This window comes from Aquarana catesbeiana, linkage group LG06 (genome assembly GCF_042186555.1).
Source record: "Aquarana catesbeiana isolate 2022-GZ linkage group LG06, ASM4218655v1, whole genome shotgun sequence".
In the NCBI taxonomy this organism is placed as follows: domain Eukaryota; kingdom Metazoa; phylum Chordata; class Amphibia; order Anura; family Ranidae; genus Aquarana; species Aquarana catesbeiana.
The window spans coordinates 172615805-172636338 of record NC_133329.1 but is presented as its reverse complement, the minus strand read 5'-3'; the positions used below and the strand labels follow the sequence as shown (position 1 = coordinate 172636338).

The window sequence follows — 20534 nt, the reverse complement described above, 5'->3', positions numbered from 1 at the left end:
GTTCATTCCTTTGATCTAAGAACAAAAGGTTACAATGTTTATAGTTATCTACTAGAAGCAGACAATGCTGATAAAATCTTGGCAGGCTGCCTGTTTTTTTTTTTTTTTTCTTTTGACAGCTGAGTGAGCAGAGAACTCTCTACACTTGTTACATGAATGAATCGGGAAATTCTGCATAGAGATCGTGAGGGAGGTTGAATCGAGATCACAATTTTTTAACTCTACCATCTAATGAAAATATTTCATTAAAGCCTATCTCTGGGGAAAATAAAAATCCTCCTTTGCAGTAGGGCTGTCCCCACACTGCAAGGGTTAAATGTTCCTTATGTCAAGGGTACCTGAAAAAGCAATTTTACTTACCTGTTCTCTACCCCCCTGGCAGCTGTCTCTCCCCTATGCTTTGGCTTGTGGATCACCCCTTGGTGGTGGTCTATGGGCCTGCATTGTATTTGACAACATCAGAGGCCAAGTGACTGTGGGAACACTGGGGAGAGGAGGTTGCAATCACTGATCTTACAGCCTGGAGGGAGTGGTGATCAGGTAAGGAAATTAGTTTTTCCTGGTCCTCCAGACATAAACTAATGTTTTAACACTTACAGCCGAGACAGCTCAACTGCAAGGGAAGGTTTTTGTTCCCCCCCTCCCCCGAAATTCAATTTTAAATGATATTTTTAAATATTATACTAATGAACCCTATGAACTGCAAAGCCAGCTGTTGATTTAAAGTCTCACGAAGTATGAAACCATCTTGTGACACTTGCATTGTTCCTTTTGTTCCGAGCCATCCACTGTAGTAGAGAATGGTCTGTAATCAATCAGAACTGTCTGCCCTGAAGGTATTATCCCTATGACTCTAGTGCCCACTTTGTGGCCGGCCACTCACTTCCACTAATAAATAGTTCCTCTCTGCAGGGGTTAGTTTCCTGGCAAGGTATGTTAATGGTTATTCTTCCCTATTCATTTCCCAGGACAATAAATAAGGACAGAAGGAAGTGCATCTGAGTGTAGCAGTATAAAAACTAATTTATTCACACTGCGAAGGTCCATCCCCAGAAAGCTGACCCTAAATGACATTTCTACATGTATATGCCCAAGATCATTACATTGTTTTGTAAGTTGCCAATCGTCATGTGAATAAATGAGTTTTTATACTGCTACACTCAGATGCGCCTTCTGCTGTTCTTATCTATTACCATAGAGAATCTTCAGTCTCTTGAGAGGTGCTGCACTGCAGTGTTTTGGAACCACTCCACCACCTCACCCAGACCCCTCCAAGCCATCTCCCTCCAGTGTGTTAGTCACATGCACCATATCTTCCCATATACAAATTTCCCAGGACAAGACTGCTCCCAAGCCAACATCAGATCAGTGGTTTGTTGAAATTCTTAACTGAATTTGGGAATGGTTAACACAGGTCCCCTACACAATATTGCCTTTAGCTCTTGAAAAGTTTTTTTGCTTCTTCATTCCATTGCATCATGATGGACTAGCTCCCTTTGGTGAGATCATTAAGTGGAGCAAGTAGAAAAGTTGGGCTCAAAACTCCATCAATATCTTAAAAATGGAACAGTAAGTGTGAATCCCAGTCAAGGCTGAAAACAACAACGTTATCTAATAATGCCAATGAATATGCTTTGTGGGGGCTTAAGAATGTAACAGCTATGGAGTAAGAGCCAATGGGACATTCAAGGTGCCAAAAAAAACAAATAAAGTTGAAAACTTTGCACAGATTCAGCAGAATGCCAATGATTACTAAACACCCAAAACAGTGCCAGTCAATAAGAGCTTGACCTCGGGGATTGAAGGGGGTAAAGGGACTGGGTTTGAAAAGGGGAGAGTAGATTGAGAACCCCCCTTCCTCCCTCTCCCCGGTGCCACATATCTTTTCTCCCCACCTCATAAAGTTGTTACTAAACCACTACACTCATCCTCGATAAAATTACATACTAACCATTACCCCTCAACTGAAAGGGTTCTGAGATGCTATAGTGAGGCCCTCTCATCCCCCATCCCCATTTTGACTTCCCCCATTACATCCCCCTCCCTCTCACCTTGCTACCACAATGACATGTCCTAAGTGGTCGTGACAAAACCTTGTTTTGCAAATCCTTACATTGTTATGTAGGCTCCTGTGTCAAGCTGGGTTACAGTTTAACATTTTATTCAGCTCACAGACATACCCAATAATGTGTTCTTGGTAGTCTTAGTCTGCTTTATATTCTCATTTCATCTGTTATGGCGGAGGTGGTCTTCGGATCCCCGGCATCTGTTACTGTGATTTTTATTATTGCAATGTCATGTCTTTGTGACTGTACTTAATAAAAACTCAATTAAATTTCTTGGGGGGGGGGGTTTGAAAACTTTGGTTTAATAATACTTCATAAACTGGATTAATGAAAGCTACTCTTAACAACTAAAGAATGTAGTTCACCATTTTTTGGAAACCAAAAAGAGAAGCCCGCTACTGTAAAAGTGCATTGGGGTGCCATTCACAAAGAATTACACCACAACACACACAAATCAATGTGTGTGCTTTTATCATGCATTCACTTAACACAAATTTATGGAAACAAAACTATTGTTCAGTCCTCTAGATGTAGCAGGCCACACTCGAGGCCCTCAATATTTGCTAAGTTTCCAACAACTGCCCTCAGGATAACACTGCTGTTCCTTTAGTGTTAAGTACACATCCATTAATGAAGGGATTTTGTTTCTTATGTCTCTCATGTAATTGTGCATTCTAACAAAATAACCTTTGTTTACTTAGGCTCCATGGACATCAGAGCATGCTTCAGAATTAACACACTGGCCACATGCTGGAAGGATAGAGTTCCAAAATTATGGACTGAGGTACAGGAAAGACTTACAAATGGCTTTACAAAATGTTACTGCTTCCATTCAGCCAGGAGAAAAGGTTGGTGTTTTTGTGTGGTGTTCTTGGTAAATGTCACAATTTTTTGTATTCCTTGCTGTCTAAAGCCAAGGGACCTTGGGACCTTGGCATCCATGTAGTGTAATCACACCAAAAATTCTTGTATAGGCTAGAAGGTAAAGATGAATTTCAGACAAATCGATAAGTACAAATTTGAAATATATATTGGGGAGTTGTTTATATTGCAAAAGTTTTGGGATTTTCAGTCCATCTAGTTCTGAAATTTACACAGCTCTGCCAATCAGTACAGCTAAGTTAGTGACCTGAAGTATCTCTTCTTTAAAGCAGAGTTACACCCACTTTGTAATCTTCTCCTCAATAGCTTTGCGATTATCCATAATGTTTTTCTTTGGTTCTGCTAACCATGCTTCTAATGTTTTCTGTGTATCTTCCGCTTTCTCTCCTCCGCGGCAATGTACGTAATATCCTGTGTTGCACTGGCTCCTGGAAGATCTGTGTCATGATTCCCAGGAGTCAGTGGGCATCGCCACCGCTCATCATCGCGAGATAACAAAAGTGACGCGATGCAAGGTTTGGGTATATAGTTATCTTGGTTGCCATAAAAACGGGGGGGGGGGCACTTCCTATGATGCCACCATTGTGATGGCAACCAGAGAAGTTTCCTGCACTGCTAGGTGTAAATAATGCGCATGCGTGAGATCGGGCAGTGCATGCTGGTTATTCTGCAGCACCGTATGCCGGAAGAGGATCCTAGAGGGTTTCGCATGCCCACATGCATTTTTTACAAAAATAACAAGAAATATAGCTGCGCTATTACTATGAATAGTGATTGCATGATTACATTAATATCACCATAACAGATGGGTTTAAAAAAGAAATGTAATATGTCGATGGAACTCCGCTTTATGCAATAAAACCTTTCTGCCCCCATACTGTAATTGGATGGTGACTGAGCAGCAGCAAATCATGCCTATGTAGCTCTGCTATCTCCTACTGTCAACCTGTTCCCTGTCAGCACATGTGCGTACAGCACACTCAATGCCTCCATCTTCTTCCCCCCCTGTGTAAAGGGGACTACAAGAGACTCATACCAAGATAAATTTACTTACACTAGTTATATTTAAAACACACATTTATTAATCTCAACGATTACATATCTGCAATAATTTGTGTTTTTATCTCTGCTTGGTGTTCAGCTGTATGTGTTTAGCTCTTTTTGCAAAGTTTCTATAAAAAGCCTTTAGAAGCATTGTGACATATAGAGTTTTCATACTTGCAACCTCCGTTAGTGTGATCACGGGTCCCGCGGACCCGATGTCCGCAGGGATACACGCATTTGTCTCACGGAGAGGAAGAACGGGGAAATGCTGATGTAAACAAGCATTTCCCCGTTCTGCCTAGTGACAGGACACTGGTCCCAGCTCCCTGTAATCGGAAGCGGTGATCAGTGTTGTGTCACACATAGCCACGCCCCCCCCCACAGTTAGAATCGCTCTCTAGGACACACTTAACCCCTACACTGGCCCTAGTGGTTAACCCCTTCACTGCCAGTCACATTTACACAGTAATCAATGCATTTTTAATTGCACTGATCGCTGTATAAATGTGATTGGTCCCGAAATCGCGCCAAAAGTGTCTGATCTGTCTGCCTTAATGTCACAGTTACAATAAAAATTGCTGATTGCAGCCATTACTAGTAAAAAGAAAAATTATTAAGAAAAATGCCATAAAACTATCCCCTATTTTGTAGACGCTATAACTTTTGTGCAAACCAATTAATAAACGCTTATTGCGATTTTCTTTTACCAAAAATATGTAGAAGAATACGTATCTGCCTAAACTGAGGGAAAAAAAAAATTTTTTTTATATATTTTTTGGGGATATTTATTATAGCAAAAAGTAAAAAATAATGCATTTTTTAAAAATAGTCGCTATTTTTTTGTTTATAGCGCAAAAAATAAAAGCCGCAGAGGTGATCAAATACCACCAAAAGAAAGTTCTATTTGTGGGGAAAAAGGACGTTAATTTTGTTTGGGAGCCGCATCGCACGACCGCACAATTGTCAGTTAAAGCGACGCGGTTCTGCTTTAATCTGTTGATAGCAGCAGGAGTTGGAGTGGAGATAGGGAGATCAGGAATAAAAACTGGATGATGCCTGGTATTTAATAAAAAAAGGGCTTTTGGAAGTGGAGCTATGTTTAGAATTGCTATAAGCGAACTCAGCTGTAGAAAGATAGTCCACCCAGTCATCCTGAAGTAGAAAAACCATCGAAGGTACTCCTCCAAAGTTTCATTAGTCCTCTCAGTCTGACTATTAGACTGAGGATGAAGGGCCCAAGGACAGGTTGATTGTTACACCTAAAGCTGTGCAAAATCTTTTCCAAAATTTCAAAGTAAACTGTTCTCCTCCGTCAGACACCACATTATCAGGAATTCTATGTAGTTTAAAGACTTCTCAAACCATTAACTCCGCAGTTTGTTCAGCAGAGGGTACCTTCTATACAGGTATAAAATGAGTCATCTTAGTGAGGAGATTGATGACTACCAAGACATTGGTCATCTCTTTTAAGAGATGAAGGGAGAAAGATCAACCATGAAGTCCATAGAAATTGACCCCCATGTTCTTGATAGAACAGGGATTGGTTGGAGTAACCCTAAAGGAGAAGATCAAGGCGTCCTACTGTGTGACCAGGTCAGATATGAAGTCACATTCCTTAACATCTTTCCTGTAATCAGGCCACCAAAAGGAAACATGATTTAAGTTCTTCAGGTACATAGTGATTATGCGTTTGAGTCCAAAAGGCATTCTTGTACTAGAGGTTTATGTTCTTAGGAGAATGCTTGAGAAGTGGGTCATTCTCATACCCCTCTGTGAGGAGACTCAATAATGTCTTGGAACTTGGAACCCCTAGGAAGTTATTTTGAGGCAGGATTGTACATTCAAAATTGGAGAGGCTCAGACAACATCCTCAATAAGGCATCGGCCTTATCATTCCTTGACCCAGGTCGACATGAAATAATAAAAATGAACCTAGAAAACAATAGAGACCAACATTCTTGTCTAGAAGACAATCTCTTGGCAGTACAAATCAACTCCAGATTTTTATGATCAGTGAGAATAGTTACAGGATGCTTAGCCTTGTCCAGCAAATGCCAAATTCAGAAAAGGCTTCCTTAATTGCCAGCACATCTTTAATCCAAATGTTATAATTCTTTTTGGCTGAAGACATTAAATGAGAGAAATAAGCATAAGGATGAAGCTGCATCTTTTCTCCCCTTCGCTGAGAAAGGATCATCTTAAGCATCTACTTCCACGATAAAAGGTGATTCAGGATCAGGGTGTACCAATATTGGTGCAGAAGTGAAAAGAGCCTTTAGCTTAATAAAGGCACTCTGTGCCTCAGATGATCACACAAAAGGCATCCCTTTTATTGTCAGCTGCGTAATTGGTGCTAATTAATTAGAGAAGTTTTCTTATAAATTTTCTGGAGAAGTTGGCATTTCCAACAAAACATTGTATCTCCTTAACATATCTAGGGGAAGGCCAATCGACCACTGCTTTGATCTTCTCAAGATCCATGTTTACTCCTTCTGGAGAAATAATGTAACCTAAGAACTGACTCTGGGTTCATTCAAACTAACATTTCTCCGGTTTGATGTTGACTCTTCTTTAACCACTTCAATACAGTGCATTTTCACCCCTTTCCTGCCCAAGCCATTTTTCAGCTTTCAGCGCTGTCGCACTTTGAATGACAATTGCGTGGTCATACAACACTGTACCCAGATGAAATTGTTATCATTTTTTCCCCACAAATAGAGCTTTCTTTTGGTGGTATCTGATCACCTCTACGTTTTTTTTTTTTGCGCTATAAACTAAAGAAGAGTGACGAGTTTGAAAAAAAACACAATATTTTTTACTTTTTGCGATAATAAATATCCAATTTTTTTTTCTTTAAAACAAATTTTTTCCTCAGTTTAGGCCGATATGTATTCTTCTACATATTTTTTGGTAAAAAAATCGCAATAAGCGTATATTGATTGGTTTGCGCAAAAGTCATAGCGTCTACAAAATAGGGAATAGATTTATAAAATTTTTATTATTATTTTTTTTTTTTTACTAGTAATGGCGGCGATCAGCGATTTTTATCATGACTGCGATATTGCGGCGGACATATCGGACACTTTTGACACATTTTTGGGACCATTCACATTTATACAGCGATCCGTGCTATAAAAATGCACAGATTACTGTATAAATGTGACTGGCAGGGAAGGGGTTAACACTAGGTGGTGATCGAGGGGTTAAATGTGTTTGCTAGGGAGTGTTTCTAACTGTAGGGGGAGGGGACTCACTAGGGGAGGAGACCGATCGGTGTTCCTCTGTACTGGGAACATACCATCAGTCTCCTTTCCTCTGACAGGACCGTGGATCTGTGTGTTTACACACACAGATCCACGGTCTTGCTGTGTTACCAGCAATCGCGGGTGCCCGGCGGACATCGCAGCCGCCGGGCATGCGCACCGGGTGCCCAGTGACACGGCGGGCGCACGCAATTGCCGTCGGCTGCGCGCGTGCGCCCCCTGGTGGGCCGGGAAAGCAAAACCGTCATATGATGCCTGCCCGCAACGAGAGCTGCGCCGCCTGGCCGTCAATTGACAGCCGGCGGTCAGCAAGCAGTTAATCTTTCAAAGACAGTGCAAACAGGCTTGTGATGTTCCTCTGGGTTATCAGAAAAGATGAGAATATCATCCAGATAAGCAATCATAAACTGGTCCAACAGATCTCAAAAAACAAAATTGATGAAGTGTTAAAAAAGCGAAAGAATGCTGCAAAGGCCAAAAGTCCTAACAAGGAATTCTAATTGCGAATATCTGGTTCTAAAGGTGGTTTTCCATTTGTCTTCTTAAAAATGCAAACAATTGTTATATGCCCCCCCCCCCCCCCCCCATAAGTCTAGTTTTGTAAAGACTTTGGCAAGAGTCTTTTTAACATTTTAGAGATTAATGGAAGTTGATAAAGATTTTTGTGATTTTATACAATTTCCTATATTCTTTGCATGGAGGCAAGGCGGAGTCCTTTATTGGAATAAAGGACAGGGTTGCACCTGCAGGCGACATTGAGTGTCTAATAAAGCTCTTCTCTAAATTCTCATTAAGCCACTCCCTGAGCACCTTTAATTCAAGTTCTGGCAGACTGAAAAGATGACCAAAAGGTATTTCTGCCCCTGGGAGCAGTTTGATGGGAAAATCATAGGAGCAATAAGGAGGTAATTGATCTCAGATGGCACAGCAAGAAGAGCTACACCAATCCGGACCCTGACAAAAGGTGTTCATAGAGATGAGCTGAAAGTCTAATATCTATGAGCTATATGAAGGCTTCTCGGGCAAAGGCTCATCAGGGAAAATAATGATTGGACAAAGTTTATTTGTCTGAGTACTCTTGTTTTCCCCAAGATAAACAAATACTGACTGTGTTTCATCACATTACCCCTGTCCTGCCTCTAAATGCATATGATTTCCTAATGTCATTGTTCATATTTATGGAAGCACTAGTCAGTACAGATACCTGAGGGTGGTAAGATTATGCCTGCAAGTCCAAATGCCCTCTATTATCTATTCCCAGTTGTTGATGTGTCTTGTGCCTCACATTCAAATCTTCACCCCATCTTTCTGATAGAGATCTACCTTACAGGCAAGTTCAACTACATACTGTACATGCTTTTGTCTCTTCTTACATTTTCCCTCTCAACAGACGGTAACTTATAAATGTCTGTATGTTGTGGGTAGGTGGGCATAGTTGGAAGAACTGGAGCTGGAAAGTCTTCTCTAACTTTGGGTTTATTCCGAATTCTTGAACCTGCAACTGGATCAATTTGTATAGATGGAGCGGACGTTTCAAAACTAGGTCTTCATGAGCTGAGATCTAAACTAACAATCATTCCTCAGGTAAGATCCACATTAGTGTTAACCACCCAAAATAAACTGGGAAATGCACAGATTTAAATAAATTAGTTATAATACATTTTCAAACTGATCCTCAGACCTCAGACTGTAGTTGAGCACATGGAGCATTTTCAATGCAAGCTGACTTTTCTGCTCTGTCTCTCTCCATGTGCTCCTCTGTTGGATACTAAAAATCAAAGCTAGAGGTTAAAGAAAAGTCAGCAGCTACAAATACTGTAGCTTCTGACTTTTAGCATGACACTTCCCTGTCCAGGGATCCAGCAATGTCATTACCCTGAGCCGATTCTTCAGTTGGCTTTGGGTGCAGGCACTGGCATCTTCACTAAGGGAAACCAGCAGTGTAGCCTTCAGGCTTCACAGCCGGTTTCCTACTGCACATGCGTGAGTCACGTTGCATTTTCTGAATGGTCCCATCGTCTTCTGGGACCTGTGTGTTTCCCAGAAGGCGGCGGAGAGAAGGGCAGTAAACACTTGGAGATCGCCGAATCGATCTTACCCAGAAGTTGGAGTGGATATTTATCAAAACCAGGTACCCTCTCCCCCCAAAACGAGTGCCAAATGTGGCAGTGGAGGGTGTGAACAGGTGGAGCTTCCCCTTTTGGGTGGAGCTCCGCTATGAGAGTTCCTGAGGCATTCGGGAAGATGAATACAAGTACAGTCAGGTCCATAAATATTGGGACATAAACACAATTCTAATCTTTTTGGCTCTATACGCCACCACAATGGATTTGAAATGAAACGAACAAGATGTGCTTTAACTGCAGACTTTAAGCTTTAATTTGAGGGTATTTACATCCAAATCAGGTGAACGGTGTAGGAATTACAACAGTTTGTATATGTGCCTCCCACTTTTTAAGGGACCAAAAGTAATAGGACAGATTACCAATCATCCATCAAACTTTCACTTTTAAATACTTGGTTGCAAATCCTTTGCAGTTAATTACAGCCTGAAGTCTGGAACGCATAAACATCACCAGACGCTGGGTTTCATCCCTGGTGATGCTCTGCCAAGCCTCTACTGCAACTGTCTTCAGTTCCTGCTTGTTCTTGGGGCATTTTCCCTTCAGTTTTGTCTTCAGCAAGTGAAATGCATGCTCAGTCAGATTCAGGTCAGGTGATTGACTTGGCCATTGCATAACATTCCACTTCTTTCCCTTAAAAAACTCTTTGGTTGCTTTCGCAGTATGCATCGGGTCATTGTCCATCTGCACTGTGAAGCACCGTTCAATGAGTTCTGAAGCATTTTGCTGAACATGAGCAGATAATATTGCCCGAAACACTTCAGAATTCATCCTGCTGCTTTTGTCAGCAGTCACATCATCAATAGATAAGGGAACTAGTTCCATTGGCAGCCATACATGCCCACGCCATGACAGTACCACCACCATGCTTCACTGATGAGGTGATATGCTTTGGATCATGAGCAGTTCCTTTCCTTCTCCATACTCTTCTCTTCCCATAACTCTGGTACAAGTTGATCTTGGTCTCATCTGTCCATAGGATGTTGTTCCAGAACTGTGAAGGCTTTTTTAGATGTTGTTTGGCAAACTCTAATCTGGCCTTCCTGTTTTTGAGGCTCACCAATGGTTTACATCTTGTGGTGAACCCTCTGTATTCACTCTGGTGAAGTCTTCTCTTGATTGTTGACTTTGACACACATACACCTACCTCCTAGAGAGTGTTCTTGATCTGGCCAACTGTTGTGAAGGGTGTTTTCTTCACAAGGGAAAGAATTCTTCGGTAATCCACCACAGTTGTTTTCCATGGTCTTCCGGGTCTTTTGGTGTTGCTGAGCTCACCTGTGCGTTCTTTCTTTTTAAGGATGTTCCAAACAGTTGATTTGGCCACACCTAATGTTTTTGCTATCTCTCTGATGGGTTTGTTTTGTTTTTTCAGCCTAATGATGGCTTGCTTCACTGACAGTGACAGCTCTTTGGATCTTTTATCTGCTCCTTGTAAATGGGATTATGACAGAATAACACACACCTGGCCATGGAACAGCTGAGCAGCCAATTGTCTCATTACATTTGGTCCCTTAAAAAGTGGGAGGCACATATACAAACTGTTGTAATTCCTACACCGTTCACCTGATTTGGATGTAAATACCCTCAAATTAAAGCTGAAAGTCTGCAGTTAAAGCACATCGTGTCCATCTGCTGGTCTGCTGTGCATAACCCTTGCCTGGCTATTGTTTATGATCCTGGTATTTCTCATTTATTGTACTTATCTGTCTGTTGTTATTTGTGGGTCTCTGTCTGTTACTTACTTTAATAAATCATTTATATTTTCACTTACATGTGTTTGGTGTTCCTCTGTAGCTAACCACGCAGTTCTGGTCACACCTGGTACATGACACATGCAGGCACTTTAGAGTGCCTGCCATTAATTCTTGAAAATCCCACTGGTTTAAGTTGCTTAACAATTTTATTACTGTACACAGGACCCAGTCTTATTTTTTGGATCATTAAGAATGAACCTGGATCCTTTTGACTATTACACTGAAGATGATGTTTGGACAGCTTTGGAACTGGCCCACTTGAAAAGTTTTGCTTCAAGCTTGCCTGATAGGCTAGATCACATGTGTACTGAAGGAGGAGAAAATCTAAGGTATATTGTCTGTTTTGTACACACAACATCACCAAAAACATCACAAAAACGACTGTCATACATACTAATAGGCATTTCACTGTACTGGTCCTATAGGGGGAGATTTGCTAAAGCTGGTTCACAGAGAATCTGGTGCAGCTGTGTATAGTAACCAATCAGCTTCTAAGTTCAGCTTGTTCAGTTAAGCTTTCACAATAAGCCCCTGTTCACATAGGCACGAATTGACAGGTCAAATCGCATGTCAAATCGGTGTCTATTGCCGGCAATAGGAGCGTCCCAACCAGTGCGACACTGACTTTATGGCACCGCACCTATTTCCAAAAGTAGTTTCTGCATTATTTTTGGTGACTGTGGGGGCGATTTTAATAGACATCTGTGCATGAACCCGCACAGATGTCTTTCAAGTCGCCCCCCGAAGTCGGACTGTAATGCGGCTTTGAAATTGTGCAAGTTCAGATGAACTTGCACGATTTTAAAGCTGTATTCAGTGTGAATGAGAACTAAAACCTGGAAGCTGATTGTTACTATGCATAGCTGCGCCAGATTCTTTGTGACCCAGTTTTAATAAATCTCCCCTATAGCATCTTACTTATTTTTTTGCCTGCCTGAAGCTATAATATCTTCCCTGTAGGTGTATGGTGAAAAGATTTAGACCCCAATTTAAGTTGCAGTACCTAATGTGAAGTACCAAGCTGTATTGTTTAAAGGCTTACGCAGTGGCAAAACTGTTCAAAAACATTTTTAGCAACATAAGGATGTCTGGTTCAACAAATAAACAATCCTCCTACAGTCAGTGAGGAAAGTTACAATAATATTAGTTGGACTGGACACTTGCAAATGCAATGGGATTTTATTTGTAATTTAGCTTAACAGTAGACAGAAGCCAGCACATGGGCACACACTCTTCATGTGGAGAAGTTTGTATATATCACGATTTATGCAAGACTGAGATTTGAGAGAGTTGGCATATACAGGTGATACTCGAAAAATTAGAATATTGTGCAAAAGTTCATTTATTTCACTAATGCAACTTAAAAAGTGAAACCAATATATGAAATAGACTCATAACATGTAAACCAAGATAGTTCAAGTCGTTATTAACCGCTTGCCGACCATCCGCCGCAGTTGTACTGCGGCAGAATGGCACAGGCAGGCGAATCGCCGTCATTTTACCCCGGCCGTGACGATCGGATTCGATCAGGAGCCGATTAATCCCCAGGCCCAAGCCAATGAAATCTGGCCTGGACCTGGTGATCGCTCCTGGCAAATGAGATCCTTCCCCTGTCGTGTAAGTGTAAACGCTGACAGGGGAAGCGATTTCATCTCTCCTCGTGTTGGTCTTTTCGTTCCAGACCGGGAGGGGAGAGCATCAAACAGTGAGTTACACCAACACTACACTGACACCAGGTCACGTAGGCACACAATTCACCCCCCCCCCCCGATCACCCCCTGATCACCCCCCCAGTTAACCCCTTCACCACCTGTCACTGTGTCACCCAGTGCAGCGTTCAGATTTTTTTTTGATCGCTGTACTGTGTTAGGGTAATTAGTATAAGGCTCAGCTAGGTCTAGGGACCCCCCCTAACCCCCCCAACAAAGGTTTAACCCCTTGATTACCCCGTCACCTGTGATCACAGTATAAGTGTCACGGGTGACGCGGTTTAGTTAGATTTTTTTTTTATAGCGTCAGGGCACCCGCCGTATTTTACCCAATAAAGGTTTAACCCTCTGATCACCTGGCGGGTGATCAAAGTTAGGTTTTAGCGTCAGATAGGGTCTGCGTCGCCCCAGGCAGCGTCAGATCAGTGGCAGTACCGCTAACACCAATGCACGCACCATACACCTCCCTTAGTAGTATAGTGTCCGAACGGATCAATATCTGATCTAATCAGATCTATACTAGCGTCCCCAGCAGTTTAGGGTTCCCAAAAACGCAGTGTTAGCGGGATCAGCCCAGATACCTGCTAGCACCTGCGTTTAGCCCCTCCGCCCAGCCCCGCCCACCTAAGTGCAGTATCAATCGATCACTGTCAAATACAAAACACAAGCACACATAACTGCAGCGTTCGCAGAGTCAGGCCTGATCCCTGCGAATGCTAACCATTTTTTCGGTAGCGTTTGAATCAGTCGCTAACAGTCAGGAGCTTTTTTACCTGTGAGTCTCACTAGTGTACCAGTAAATTTAAAGACCAAAATGTCAAATCGAAGGTACACTAGTGAAGAGGCCTATATGTTTCTGAGCATGACAGATGGTGAAGAGGAAGTCACTCATCTGTCAGATTCGTCAGATTCAGGCTCAGAATATGAACCTGTAGACAGCAGTGGCACCCTGACAGATAGCTCTGATGACGGAGTTGTGGTCCCTGCCAAGGTCAGGCGTACCAGACCCCGATATTCTTCTGCTGTCATTGAGGTGCAAGAACCACAGGTCCCTCGTATGGAGCAGAGAGCCAGTACTAGCACCGCTATTCCTTCTGGTGAACTGTCAAGCACCAGCGGCCTAGTACATCCTGGTCATACATCCAGCAGTGCAGTAACACTTGGTGATGTGGCGAGTCCCATAAGTACAGTTCAAGCTGGCAAGGTGGCAAGCATGAGTAGTGTCCCGCTGCCACCAAGAAGAAGACAAAGACAGGCCCGTCGAGCCCATAGTGCCCTTCCTGCTGCATTCGCCAATCTTAATTGGGAACCCACCACTTCTGCAGCACCCGTACATCCCCCACTCACTGGCCAACCTGGAATTCAGGTGGAAACAGTTGATTTTACGTCACTTGATATTTATTCGCTGTTTTTCACCGAAGATCTCTATAGATCTATTTAGACATTATGGTCATGAAAGGAGAGAACCAGCTGTATACTAATTTTTCACTGATCATAATAGCTATATTCAAATACAGAGTGGGCATCATACACAGTGGTTACGTAATATACCGAAGGGGCAATTTACATGGATATGCCGTAACTGCACTTTTGATGCAGACTATATGGCCCAAGCGGAATATATTAAACAACATTTTATGGAAAAGGCCCAACCACAAGAAAAATTGATCACGGAGGTGGGATCTAACTCACAAGATTCATGTCTAGCCCCTAAAGTAAGGAGGCAAGACTCTAAACATGAATGGGGCTTTATAAGTGGGTTCCATGAACAAAATTGAGAAATCGAAGTGATTATTAAGAAGCATTGGAATATATTATGTATGGATAAGGTACTGAGTAAAGTATTACCAGAAAACCCACCATTTATATATAGAAAAACCTCATCCTTTGGGATCAAGTGGTCAAGAAAGTACTCGATCCTCCAGGCAAAACCAAAATGTTTTGGGATCGAGCAGGTTTTTTACGCCTGCAGAAAATGCAAGGCATGTCAACAAGTGGCTACACACTTAAGAGGTTTGACAAGCTTTGTATCTACAGCCAATGGAAAAGGATTCCAAATTAAAGAATTTATCTCATGTTCATCCACACATGTAGTATACGCCCTAGAATGTCATTACGACATTAGAACATTACAATAGGATACAAAGAACATAGTGTATCCTTACACTTCAGGGAGAAACATGATAGAAACCCAATAGGCCTCAAATTCTGGGGTAATAATAAACTTTACTCCAGGTGGAGAGGAGCGAATATGGTAAGTGAGATATCTAAACAAGAATCGCAGTGGATTTTTATAACCAAAACACTCAGCCCCAATGGATTAAACATAGAATTAGATCTTAATTGCTTTATAAGCAATTATTAGAAGTAGTAAGACAATCTCAAGTGGGAGGTTTTTCTGAACTATGACAACCATACATTATTTTGGCTTTTTTAGTTTATTTTGGAGGCCACATCCAAATGCGTATGCTCGAATTCCGACCAGCGGTGAGCTGACACTGGCACTGTTATATGGCAGCATTTTAATCTTGTCTTTCTTGTAAGCATAATTTGTACTAGGGGGGAGTTTGTGTTTTCAATAAACAGTATAACACTATGGAAGCCTCCCCTTGTATCTTTGCATGACATGTCCACGGCTTTTAATACAATCTGGCGAGAGCTTTGGAAAGCTGATCCATACAGCGGCTGAGGAGCAGATCCATTCTGAGAAAGGGATTACAGGCCCTGTTGTTTCTTACCTCTGGTAAGCACACTAACAAAGGGGGTTATCACAAGGTGACTCGGTGGAGGTGTAGCAGCCCATTACTAGTGCACTTGGATGGATTAGAAGCCTTTCTCCTTCGCTGTCAGCTATTTGCATGTCACTGCTACTGGAAGGACTTGATATATTATTATTTTAGCTATGTTTTATGTTATCTAGACTGTGCTGCAATCTCCTTACCAGTATCATGATTAATGTCATCACTGACCTTTTAAGGATAGTACTTATATAGTTACATGTTTTGTTGTTTTTTATTAGATTATGTATAACATATCAGCATCACAAAGGTACTTGAAGAATTGATGGATTTATTATTGTCTTGATTCGATTGAAAATATCGGATTAGTGCAGTATATACAATATTATATTGGTCTATTATTATTCCTTTTTTGTAGTATTTTTATTAAAGCGCTGTCAATACTTGCTTTTTTTATAAGGGAGTTTACATATTTGACTAAAGCAATTTATATGCTGGTCAATTCATTGCCACTAATCCCCAGCTGACCCTTGCCAGAGATTGGAGACAATTACGGTCTCCAAATTTAAGACTTTCCTGGGCCTATCCCTCCTCATGGGCATAACTAAAAAGAGTGAGTTGCGGTCATATTGGTCCACTGACCCAATTCACCATATGCCCGTGTTCTCTGCCTCCATGACCAGGACATGATACGAGCAGATCTTACGGTTCATGGATTTCAACGATAATGAACTCTGCCGTCCTCGGGGTGACACTGAATTTGATCGGCTCTACAAAATTCGTCCCCTCATAAACCACTTCAACCAAATTTTGCAGCCTTGTCTACTACCCATCAAGATGTCTGCATTGATGAGTGCCTGATTAAGTTTTCTGGCCGCTTGTCTATCAAACAGTATCTTCTCAGCAAGCGTGCCAGATACGGGGTCAAGATGTATAAGCTCTGTGGCAGGGCCACAGGCTATACATATAGTTTTATGGTTTACGAGGGAAGAGATAGTTACATAGAGCTGGAGAACTGCCCTGTCTACATAGGGACCGCTGATAAGATTGTGTGGGACTTGATGTCACCCTTATTCGGAAAGGGGTACCACTTGTATTATTACACAAGCGTGCCACTTTTTAGTCACTTGTTTGATCAAATTGGTGCATGTGGCACCATGCGATCTAATCATCGGGGCTTACCCCAGTGGCTTGTAGATTCCCGTCTTAGGCTGGGGGAGACAGCCTGCTTGAGATGTAATAATTTGCTCGCTGTGAAGTGGAGGGATAATAAGAATGTTTTCATTCTGTCCTCCCTTCACGCAGACACGACTGTCCAAATTCCTATGGCGACTTGTGTTGTGGAGAAACCCCTCTGTGTCAATGAATATAACCTTAATATGGGAGGGGTGGACCTCAACGACCAGTTGTTGGTGCCGTACCTAATTGACCGTAAGGCCATACGCTGGTACAGAATGTCTGTTTATTTATTTCAATTGGCTTTGCTGAATAAAAAACAAGGAAAAAATACTGCACTACCACTAAATAAAACCCCCAAAAAGCAGCAGTTAAACAGTGAGATGTGCACCAAAATAACAAAAGAAAAAGAAATAACCGCGCTAAAATGAATGAATAAGATATATGAAATATTCTTATAACCATGTCCAAAGGACTCCTGTTGAAAAGTTCATGTATGTATGTGAACCATTGCAATAATCAGAAAAATATATATAAGTCCATGCATATAACTGTGAATCAAAAGGTCATGTCCATATGTAGTAGATGGGAATCCTTATGTGTAATAATTGACCAGAATCAGTCCCAGAGAGAAACCCATAAATGGACACAACAAGACTTGGTAGTAGAGATGAGAGAGACACCACACTCAGTGATCCGCCACCACACAAATATTGCGCTTACCACAAGGCAAGCAAAAAACAGCTTGTATTCCGTCCTGGTATGGGAAGTCCAGCTGGTGTGACTTGACTGCATACAGTGCAGCTAAGAGGATATAGCAGGGACCCCAAACTCTCGTCTCAAAAGCATGTGGATGAAAAAGAAGTGACCATAGTGTAATACTGACAAGATGGTTTAATAAAAGAAGGTAGAAAACTTACATAAGTCGATTAAAAACAACAAATAGCCGGCCGGCATAGCGAGCACCCGTCCACATTAGGATGGCGATGACTTCAGAGCGTCAACCTCCCGACGTACGTTTCACCACAAATGGCGTCGTCTGGGGAACGGGCGACGCTCTGAGTCATCGCCTTAAATAAGGTACAAAAAACCACGCCTCGTTCTGAGATCTCAGCGGTGGAAGAGAAACTAGCCACTCCAACCGTGGCTCATATTAAAAGGGGAAAAAGACCAGAACCGAATCCTGTACTTAAAATAAATTGCTTGATTTGAAATTGCAAATATGTGAAACAAACAAATAGAAAGAATATAAAAATATGTCCAAACGGAAAACCCTTCATCTAACAAGGGGTCAGGCTGGCTCAATATTCCATAAAAATAATGAGCGAATGGAGTATGAGCCTCGACACTCTGTCATCTTGTGGTGATAAAGAAAATGACTATGAAAGTACAAAAAACCAAGTAGATGACCTCAAATAATGATTAAACAGGCTCCATGAATTAAAAATAAACCATAATAAATTTCTTATTGACACATATTGACCAGGAGGCTAGAACGTCTCATGGTGTATGTTAATGTTAAGAGCCTGTACTCCACAGAATAATAATAAAGACAAATTTTAATAAAAATAAAAATAATGTGCATAACTATTGCCTAAAGGAGGCACAAAAATAATAGATATTATAAAGATTATTATACTGTGAAAAATATTGCGAAAACAATATATTAAGTGAATCACAAAAATATATATGAAGAAAAAATATATGTATATATATATATAAAAATAAATTTAAATTTTTTTTTATTTTGGAATGGAAAAGGGAAGGGGAAGGGGGAATTGAAATATTCCATTGACACTGAGATGTCACATCGAGTTAACATTGAAACTAACTTTAAGCATTATCGATGAAAGCGTTCAGCTCTACTTCCACGTTCAACCCGAATGGTGTGTAACATTTAATTTTAAAAATCCATGCCATTTCTAGACGAGAAATCCCTCGCACCAAAGATCCACCTCTCCAGGGGCGTGTATATTTATCAATACCTAGGAAGACAGTTTTTTCCGGATTTTTATTGTGAACTTCCAAGTAATGTCTGGACACAGGGTGTTTAGGGAAACCATTGAGGATATTGGTCACATGCTCGTTTACTCTATGAGTAAATCTTTCCTGTCCATGGCTAACATTTCCTTCAAGGTATTGGCAAGAGGTGTATATGAATACCCCTTCTCCAAAAATCGTTTTGTCAACATGTCCGCCTGCGAAAGGAACTCACCAATATCTGAGCAATTCCGCCTCAGGCGCACATATTGACTTTTGGGCACCGACCTGATCCAAGCTTCGTGGTGACAACTGTTGGTAGGAATATATGAATTGCGGTCGGTGCCCTTAAAGTGAGTAGCTGTAGTGAACCGACCACCTTCTATCCTGATAGCTAGATCTAGGAAGCTGATCTCTTGTTGACTGGCCTCATAGTTGAGAAAAATACCCCTCGCGTTGACATTCAACTCACCCAGGAATGAGTCTAGATCAGCCCTCTCACCGTCCCACAGGAAGAGGATGTTGTCTATATACCTAGTCCACAAGACTATCTGGGGTCTATGTTGGGCATAGACGACCTCCTCCTCCCAAAGGGCCATAAAGAGGTTCGCCAAACTGGGGGCATATTTAGCCCCCATGGCGACCCCTCTATCCTGTTTGTAAAATTGTCCTCCAAACCAAAAGTAACTGCGAGAAGCAGCAATCTGGAGCAATTCAAGAATGAAAGAAATTTGCTCATCTAGGAGGTTAGAATCGCGCCTCAAGAAATATTCTACTGCGAAGAGACCAAGACTGTGTGGTATGACAGTATAAAGGGACGTGACGTCAGCTGTCACCATCCACAGTCCTGTTCTAGGTGTAATTTCAGTCAGTAGATTGATCACATGCCGTGAATCCTTAATATAGGAAGGTACCTTCACAACTATGGGTTGTAGGAAAAAATCTATATACCTGCCCACCCGGGATGTAACGGAATCTATACCGCTCACAATCGGGTGTCCCGGGGGGCAGGTGGGGTGCTTGTGGATTTTTGGAAGGTAATATATCACTGGTGTCATCGGCGCCCTAGGTATGAGATAAGACTTCTCCTTTTTATTAAGGACACCTAGTTCAAAACCTCTATGAACAAGAACTTCCAATTCTTTCTTATACTTTTTTTTAAATCATATCCTTTTTATTAGTTTTTTCAGGTTATACATTATTCATCATAAACAATATAAAAACAAAGAGTAGCCATTCTTTAATGTCTTATCCCATAACACAATCAAAAATAAGTTATCTAACCCTTGCTTTTTCCCTTTATCCCCCCCCCATCTCACCCCCCTCCCCAATCCCCCAATTACCCTCCCTCCTCCCCAACAGTTGCTTCCATTAAAATAGTCATGTCTTAAACTTGGCAAAACTTATTACCTAATTAAATACATATTAATTAATACTTATTCCCTCATATATCTATTCCTTGATACTAATACTCCTACCCACACTAAAGATTTATATATTCCTGCCCTGACACCATAAACCCCAAATCCTTATGAACTTCCTATAACTTCCCCTTCTTATATAGATTGTCCTTTCTGTTTCAACTAGTGAGTTCATTGTGCTAACCCATTCTTCAGGGGTAGGAGGCACTGCTGATAACCATGCTTTCGCGATCAATTTCCTCGCCTGGTATAAGCCATGTACAATTGCTATAACTATGTGGTCTTCCCCCATATTCTTACTAATTAGCCCCAGCACACACGCCTTAGCCTCGTATTCTACTCTTATCCCAAATCTAGCATCTATAATTTTTAGGA

At 41.5% G+C, this 20534-nt stretch overlaps 1 protein-coding gene across 3 annotated transcripts in view; it reads left to right on the top strand.

Moving 5' to 3' along the window:
- The window catches only part of LOC141101795 (multidrug resistance-associated protein 1-like), a 511330-nt gene that overhangs the window by 421113 nt on the left and 69683 nt on the right, over window positions 1-20534 (top strand). For all 3 annotated transcript variants that reach the window (XM_073591130.1, XM_073591129.1, XM_073591131.1), the window contains 3 exons: window positions 2768-2914; window positions 8681-8839; window positions 11298-11464. In XM_073591130.1, the coding sequence (XP_073447231.1) occupies window positions 2768-2914; window positions 8681-8839; window positions 11298-11464 (473 nt within the window). The remainder of the gene's footprint in view (window positions 1-2767; window positions 2915-8680; window positions 8840-11297; window positions 11465-20534) is intronic.